At 42.4% G+C, this 9008-nt stretch overlaps 1 protein-coding gene across 1 annotated transcript in view; it reads right to left on the reverse strand.

Moving 5' to 3' along the window:
• MCTP2 (multiple C2 and transmembrane domain containing 2) overlaps window positions 1-3121 on the reverse strand; it is a 103405-nt gene extending 100284 nt beyond the window's left edge. Inside the window, exons 1-2 of the mRNA XM_005426048.2 lie at window positions 3024-3121; window positions 1660-2250 (exon numbers count right to left, since the gene is read on the reverse strand). Of these exons, the coding sequence (XP_005426105.1) occupies window positions 1660-2187 (528 nt within the window). The 5' untranslated portion in view covers window positions 2188-2250; window positions 3024-3121. The remainder of the gene's footprint in view (window positions 1-1659; window positions 2251-3023) is intronic.
• Between the last annotated feature and the right edge of the window lie 5887 nt (window positions 3122-9008).

Here is a 9008-nt window from a genome sequence, read left to right on the forward strand (position 1 = left end):
CTCATCTGTGCATCTGGATGAAACCAGACTTGAGGTTAAGCTATCTCATCACTATACAGGTAGTTCATTCTCCTAGAACACTCAGTTCACCCAAAATCAAAGCAGGACTTAATATTAACTTCGTTGTGCTGAGGTAGATCTTAGATTAGGGTTTCTGGCATACAACAGCAGGAAAAAACTGAATCCATAGACTTATCATATACCAAGTGAAGTGTTACAACTTTTGAGTAATGTTTGAGCACAGAAACAAAGCACTGTACTATTTCAGTTACTTTTCTTAAGTACCCCTCAAAATAATGAACCCTCTAGCAAGATGAAACCAATATGTAAACAATTTAGCAACCCTAAACCGCAAGTGATGGTCAGTAACCACTAGTCTGACACTGCATCACAACAGACTGGGAGCTAACATCCATTTGATAGGAATACACAGGCCTCTGAGATGCAAAACAAGCAGTTTATATCAGAAAGGACCACTTTCCCCACATCAATGCTAATCATCCTTTAGAAGGTGCAGGTAAAAAACAATTAACATGAGAAATCCCTATTCCCAAGGGAAGACTTGGAACAAAAAACGCCCATTTCCCATTCTGGCATCTTGGACGACAATAGAGGCAGCTCCCACAACTGAAACAATCAGGTAATGAGAAAAAGGCCTCAGAAAGTTCAGAATGTAACCTTCCCAGAGAGAACTCAACAGGAGCAGACATACTTCTGCAAAATCTAACTAAAACAAATTTTGCCTGAAGTGTTTCCTGCAGCCACAATCTTCACCTGCTGTCTACACAATGAAGCTATCATAGAGCTCCTAAGGATTCCCAATTTGCCCAGGCCACGCAGGAATTAGTTTCATGACAGTATTGGCGTCTGATCCTCCTGGGACATTTATGTCCAGACACAAATACTGAGCACAGAGCAGGGGGAAGGAAAGGGGGACAAGACAGCGCAGAGAAAACATTTTAGTTTTTCACCTCCTTAAATCATCACCACAAAACCCAAAAAAAAACAGTCCTGAGAATGATGCTACATGTTCTGTTCCCCATCTTGTACTTGTTTTGGTTAATTCCAGGTACAGGCAGAGCTCACTTTGCTCACAGCCATCTTTCACCTATTGCCTTCATCAGAGCCTTCAGTGGGTGGATGGCAAATTGATTGTGCTATATAGCAATCCTGGTAATTATATTAACTAGAAAGCAAATGTATCAGCACCTCAATTCTGAGCTCAGAGAACTGCAACAACTTTTGATTTGAGCAAGTAATTCCAGCAGATCTGAAAAATCTCAGGTATCTTTACAAATAACAGAAGAATAATAAAAGAACTAAAAAATTGGAACAGTGTTATTTGCAGCTCCAGACTGACAGGAAGGATAGCTGAATTAGTCTTGAATAATGTGTATATCATCAGAAGTTTAGGCTTATTTGCATTGCTCATTCATTCCTTGAACAGAGCCCCCTCCTCACAGAAGGGTGCGGGTGGGAAAGGGTCTTAAAGCTCATCTCATGGGCAGGGACACCTCCCACTACACCAGGCTGCTCAGAGCCCTGTCCAGCCTGGCCTTGGTTGGATCCTCCATCCCTTTTTAACCCAGAAAACTAAGGAGAAGCACGAGGAGCCCACAGGAGATGGCAGCTGAGCCTCACTGCTGCTCCAGCACCCACCTCTGTCCCCTCGTCGCTCAGTGCGGCGCTCAGCCGGGAGCTCTGCAGCAGCTCAAAGAGGTCCTCGCTGGATCTCCTCTTCTTCCCCTCGGACACGGGGCTGCCCACAGCCTCAGCTCCTCGTGAGGACACCAGGTGAATGCCCACATCCTGCATGTCTGGGGGGGTGACTGTCACCTCCGTCCGCGTCCTCTGCTGTGACGCCCACAGCCAGTCCTCTCCCGCTGCCTTCACCGAAGCGTTTCTGCTCTTCAGGGACACCACAGACCTGGAAAAGCTCTTGGGGGAGCGGCTCGACAACACCTGAGCATTGGAGTAAGTAATTTCTTCTTCTTCCTCTTCTTCCATGAGAGTGTCCACCTCCAGCATGTCAGGCACGGACACGCTGAGACAGCGGTCCAAGGAGCGGCCCTTCCTCTCCAGCATCTTGCCAGACCTCTTCTTCGTCTTCCTCACGCTCAGGTTTCGCAGGAACGGCCGCGTCTTCTGTTTCAGGGATCCCCACACAGATTGTTTGTCCAAGTCCATTGCTGCAAGGGGAATCTCAGCAATGCCTCCTGCACAGAACAGCTTCAGCGATTCCCAGGGTGACTAAAAGGAACGTAGGAAGGAGGCAAGTCAATCAGAAAAGTGAACAGCCGCTCAAGACTATGATTCATGTTGTCTCATCTTAAAAACTTTCAGTCATTTCTCTGAACAGATAAAACGGAGCATGTCACATTAGTAAGTGCTTCCAAATACAATCTGGTGGGTAGGTTTGATTATTTAGGAGGAAAACAGCCAGAGCAAGTATTTATTCCTACACAAAAATGCAATGTCTGCCCACTACTTCATTATTTCTAAGAGGGGACATTACATTTCTTCTTCTGTCAAGCCCTGATTTGTGAAAACTTGAGATTTGTCCAGTTTGAAACTGTTTCTGTACAAAGCTTACTGACGGGAGTTAAATCGTGATAATGCAAGCACACAAAACATGCTGGCAAAGCTGGCACTGACATTTCTGCTGCCACTTTCTCAGGCCATGTAGGGCTTTGTTGACTATTTCCAAGGCTACGTGGATTCTTACAGGATGTGTTGTTGGCAGATATGTAAAAACTAAGTAGCTGAGGCTGAAGAGAGGACATTGAACTAGAGGAAACCCAACTGGGACCCCAAAACACTCCCTTACATTAACCCACTGTCACTGAAAATTGCAGAATTATTTTTTCTTGTAAAATAGGCAATTAAGAGAAAAATAATACAAAAATGGATGGGTGGATCACTTTTGAAAACCTACTGGTGGACTCATCTTTGAGCTGATTCACAGTGAGCATTTACACAGCTGGGATGGTCAGGAATATAAGAGCTAAAATAAAATCACTCACTGTATGTGCATCGTAAGGGAACAGGGACACCTCTGTGCACAGGAATATCCTCACAGACAGACTCTTCCGTGGTTAGCAGCTGAGCAATCATCCTTATTCTGTGAAAAGAGGTGGTCAAATCATCATCAAAACCCAGTAAGAAAAAAGGTGGTGAAACTTGCAGATTTACTCCTTTACAGTCACACACACAGAGGTTTCAGTACATACCCACATCCTCAGAAATATACACCCATTAACTACATGAGGCTGTTCCTAAACTCACAGCATGTTTACCTTCTAACTATTGCATAATCAACAAAAAATTACTTCCCACTGTTTTCCTGATTACTAGGAAAAACACCAGGAAAGGCAACAGAAACACAATTGTTAGATTAATGCACACAGAGAAATTACTGCCTGCTTTCAAAGAAATCTACTCTTGCATTCATTAATTTGAATGAGGCTGCATAACCAGTTACTTAATAACTTATTTAAATAACTTTATGACTAACCTTGCCACACTTGCAGAGTGTTCAGGAATCTACAAAAATTCTCTTAACTGCATTGCTGTCTAACTAAAGCTGCACAATCCTTTCCTCCCCCATTTATATTAGCAAATAAAGAATATCAGCATTATTATAACACAATAAATTAATAAGCTTAATGGCACTGCATGCATTCACAGGGCAATAACAGGTTTTGCCCAAACAGGAATGTGTGTTAGAGTAGATCTATTAGCTCAACACAGCCACAATATCAAAGTGCACTTGGACAAACTCAAATTGTTTCTTTTCCCTTACAGCACCAATATGTAAAATCAGTCTTCTGAACCTCACAGAGGAAGACTTCACACAGAAAGACCCACCATGCCTTTGTATTTCTTACTGAACTCAGGCTGAAGCACAACAGATTTACAGAGGGAGGAGAAAAGACATAAATGCCAGCCCATTTTGATTGGGAATGGAGGGATGGCTGTGCTGGAGCAGCACCTAATGCCCTGCACAACCTCAGGAGACATGGCTGGATTTGCTCACACCAGCTGGGAGCTTTCACTGAGGCCCTTCCCTGTCCCCATAACATCTTGACAAGGCAGGCACAGCCTCCCTGGCAGCGTTACATCATGTGCCAGCAACAGAAGTTATTGGGCTAAACACGTTTGCACAAAACATTATGAAACACACTGCTGGGAGTCATTTAAACAACTCATCTTCTGCTACTGCTCTCTGCATGGCTCGCCTACTTGCACTGAAACCTGCTGGAGCCAAGATGTTGCAAATAAAGGCAGAGCCCAGCTCAACATCCACTTCCCAAGGCACTTACTGCTTCCCATTCCTTTCCTGTTATTCTCCACCCCTCTCACTTCGAGGACCCACTGCCGTTGTTGTTATTTTGTTTGCTTTGAGATTTTGTTACCAAGGAGCAGACTTATTCCTGTAGGTTTTTCCAGTTGCTTTCCCCAAGTCAAATGCTCTTTTTCCCAGTTAGATTGCCTCAGTTGCTGATTAGAAATGCCCATTCTAAAAGGGACCACACAGTGTCTCTGATATCTACCTGCATTTAACCCAGAGTGGGCAAAGTCTTCCTCAAGCCCAGCAGCAGCACAGTGGAATCAATATGTTAAAAAAAATTTAAAAGGCGTTTTGTCAAGACAGCAGGGATGGCTCCACTGAGCTGCCACCTCACAGCTCCTGCACAGGAGCAACACATCAGTGGTATTTGCTGCACAGGAAGCAGCAGGTTGTCTGACTGAGGCCACAGAAGAAATAAGCCCATCCCTGGTCACTGGATTGCCTGGAAGTTTAACCATACTCTGCCTCTGGACCTCTACACCCACGTTGCTGCTGCAGCTACAACTTCTCTTATGTAAGTATTATATTTACAAATAAATTAACCTCTATGATACACAATTAACAACAAATACACAACGTGTTCTCATCTGAGAAAAGGGTAAATACAGTCTGAAGGGCAAACGCACTCTGACATCAGCCATCTGCTTTTTCACTTCCTCAGTTGAAGAAGACACACACAGATCAGCACCATGACACGAAGAAATGTTCCCTAGGGAGATCACTGGAAGACTGGGAATGGGGACCACCCTTCTCCCCAGTGGTGCTGGAGCTAAGATTGCTGGGGCCAACCCATACTCACACACACCTCTTCTTTCTTCCCACATCAATTGCCTCTGCTTTTCTCTTCCACACAGAACAGCATCAATAGAAATACTTTATTTTGAAGAGAGAGAAACTCTCCCCTGCATGTAGAAAGTGTGCCCTTGGTACCAACATGTTGTTCATCTAGTCTTTATCCTCCACAGGCCAGAAGTTTTCCCCTCTTCCTTCCTCAGCCTCAGAAGTTCATGGCCAACTGTATCGCCAAACATTCCCTAAGCAACCATAGGGGAAAAACATATTTTGCCAAATTCTTGGTCTAAGCTTGGCCTCTTTATTCTTCCCCTTTCAATGGCACATTGTGGCAAAAATCTGCAAACAGAAAACATCCAAAGAGACACAGTTCCTGTTATCAAATTAACTCTGTTGTTTTTGATTTAATTGAATGGCTCCTTGTTCTTAGGTAACAAGAAAAAGATAATGTTTTCAGTCTACCTCCTTCAGCCTTCTCTTTAATATGCTGCCAAATCTCAAATGCTCAGAAGAAGCCATATACTTGAATCTCTTCCTTCAGAGAGACTGCTTTTGATGGCACCTGTCATTTTTATTATATCCTTTTATTTTGCCATTTCCTCCTCTTTTGGGGGCAATAGGGACAGAAAGGATTATGGACAAAAAACGTTGGTCACAGCTCACTAGAACTGAACAAATATTTCTAGCATTTTATCCCCCCTTAAGTATCTTCTAATTATGGTCCTTGGAATTTTTTTGGATTTTTTTTATGTGCTTTGGTTTCTTTCAGTAAAACACTCCATATGCACTCCCTTAAATTCACATAATATTTGGAGCTAAATGATTTTTTAGATGTTCTACCAGGTGGCTATAAGAGATATTTCAAATGCCACTGAAAGCCTAGAGAAATCATCCTGCAATTCTACTTCACTTACTGACTTGACAGGAAGCCAGCAAAGCCACAAGTGAGAAATACTGCAAGACACTTTGAGAGTATTATAAAAGTGCCAATATAACCAAGCAAATAAACTGAACAAACCCAAATTGATTTACACACTGGAATTATGGAAGAAATTGTCTTTCTTCACTATGGAACCATTCCCTGCACACCCAGAAGTGCCCCATGCACGCTGAAGATGCTCTTGGTTAATATTTTTAAAGTACCATCTTCAAAGTCAGCCAAGATGACAAAAACACACCTGAGCACCACGCCAGCACTATTACAGCTCTAGATTAATTAAATCCATTAATCCTTGTACTCATTTGTTTATCCAGTGAAGGTGAAAACTTTGGGTCAGTGTGCATGCCAGCCACCTCTAAGTTCAAATTCAGTGTGTTTTCACCCACAATTAAATGCTAATAAACACCTAAATCCATGGCAGCTGAAATTACCAACACATGCATCAGAGGCTGTTAGGAAGGTGCTCCTCACTTGAATGCATATTAGCAGAGGTTCAAATTGGAAGGAACTAATGGAACTCCCTCAGTGTAAAACCTCTATTGATTCTGGCTGCTCTGGAATAGGATATTCACCCCAATCTCTGCCTGTTTGGCACATTCACTGACTTAAAACCTAATGTATGAGACATTGTACAAATTACAAGAAATTATAATTACATTTCCCTTATGCAACATAATATTTGGCTATGGAAAGTTCTCATATGAGTTTATAACATCCATTAGGTTTACAATGTCTGAATTCAGTGCCCTGAGAAACAAGGCTGACAAGAAGGTGATAACAGAGCTGGGGGAAAAGGGACTGAGGACTTTTCTTCATATTTTTCTTTTATCTTTTTGCTATAAATTGAGTCTTCTGGCTCTAGGAGCCAATAAATGAAATCATTCCTCCCTGGGAGAGAAAGAAAAAAAGGAAAGGAAATAGCTCTCTGCTGGCTGAACAACCACTGCATGGGTGGTTATTTCTATAACAGAACATACCAAGTACCCCAGGTTTTTAATATCATTGTAGCTCAAACACAGCCAAAGATAAACCATTACTAGGAATGGAATGACTTCTTGTAAAGAAACCAACACTTCCTTCTTTGCAATGGCTTATTTCAGTCCCTTATCTGGCAATGCTTTATGATAAGCACCAACAGCCACAGAGATAAGAAAATATCATCCAAATAAAGTAACCCTTTGTTGAGCACTACCAGTTTGCCCTGGAGCATTCCAAACCCAGCGCCAGCTATTACAAGAAATGGGAAAATGGGAATACTTTACCAGGGGCAGGATGTTCCTTGGATCATCCACACCTTCAAGCAAGGATTATGCCTCCTTTGCAAAAAAACCAACCAAACAAAAAAACCAAACAAACAAACAAACAAAAAAACAAAAAAACAAAAAAAAAAACCAAAACAAACAAAAACCTCAAAGAAACAAGTCCTAAGTGGAAGGTTGAGCTAGGTGTGATCCCAGAAGGCAGCAAGGGACACTGAATTCCCTACAATACGGACAAACTGAGACAGCCTTTTCTCCCTGCAGCATATGGCAAATACCTGGACTTAAATTTGATAAGGCGCCAGAAAAAAGAATCTAATCTCAATCTGATTCTGCACAGGCTAATTACCCAGGGGAAATCAGTGTTAGAATTATTTTTAGCACTAACAAGCATCACAGGGAGTGCACTGATGCAGTGCAGGTAAAATCTTCACTGCACAGGTGATTTGCTGCTAAAGCAGGGTCATGGCTTGGGCAGCTTCCAAATCTTCCCACTGAGCTTAAGCTTCCCTGTAGGGCTTCAAATGATGCCAGTCTGTGGATACAGATCCTGCTCTTCTGCTGCTCTGCTGTAACAGATTCATTTGCAGAGCGTAGCAGGATGCTAAACTCAAATATATAAAATAAAATGAAGACTTGACCTGTTGATGTCAGCCAAACTAGAACAAGTGCTTCATAAGAAACAATTTTACATGCTTCAATGGAAACAAGATATCCAAAACAAACCAGCTTTATTTTCTTGATGTGGGATGAAAGAAATCTACAGTCTCTGCAGAAGATCACAAGCAACATCCAGGGTAAATACAAAGCTTAAAGAAAAGCCTGTTTGTTACATGCAGATAATAAAGGCATCTAAAGTACTATTTTCTATTTTAGGTTTGGGGTTTGTTGTTTTTGGTTGGGTTTGGGGTTTTTTCACAGATTCGTGGGGTTTTAGGCTCTTTTAGATCCCATGCTTGGCTTTTTGATTTTTAATTGGCTCGAACGTGATGAGTTTCATCTTTCACAAAGACATGAAACAAGCACACATCCTCCTCCACTTAGCAGCAAGAGAGGAACAGGCCCACTTTAACTCCTTGGAGGCTCTTTTGCATAATCTGGAGGGCTTTTTTCTCAACATTTATGAGCAGACAGTAACTAGGAGAAATAAGAGAACGACCAGCTGCTACGAGCATCTTAAAATAGCATCAGATAGTGAAAGTTACTGAGAAAATACCGTGCACCTGCCTCCAGCTTATGAAAGTATTGCTTTCATTTTGCTTCTGTCTTTTCTAAAACAGAAGAAAAATGATGAGTATGTAGAGAGGAAATGAAGGAGGAAGTGTTTGGGTGTATTTTTACAAACATATTTCACAAGTTCCTTCCACTCTTTGAGCTTCCTTCAAAATATTGTGGCTTGCAGTTGTACCTGTGCAAGCAAAAAGACCCTTCCAACCTTTCCAGTCGAATTTGTGGGATTGTACCAGAATGGGGCAATCAGATATGATCTTTACAGCGCAAACAACACCTGCTGGGCAGCAGAGCTCTCCAGGGACACCTGTGCACAGAGATCTGCTTCCTGCAGTGATGATGTGCACCTCAAACCAGACTCCAAGGGAGATCCTGGAGGGGCAGATCCTTCTCCTGAAGGCACTGTGCCATCTGCTGAGATCACCCCAGCAGCTGG

Source organism: Geospiza fortis, unplaced genomic scaffold, assembly GCF_000277835.1.
Source record: "Geospiza fortis unplaced genomic scaffold, GeoFor_1.0 scaffold330, whole genome shotgun sequence".
NCBI classification, from domain to species: domain Eukaryota; kingdom Metazoa; phylum Chordata; class Aves; order Passeriformes; family Thraupidae; genus Geospiza; species Geospiza fortis.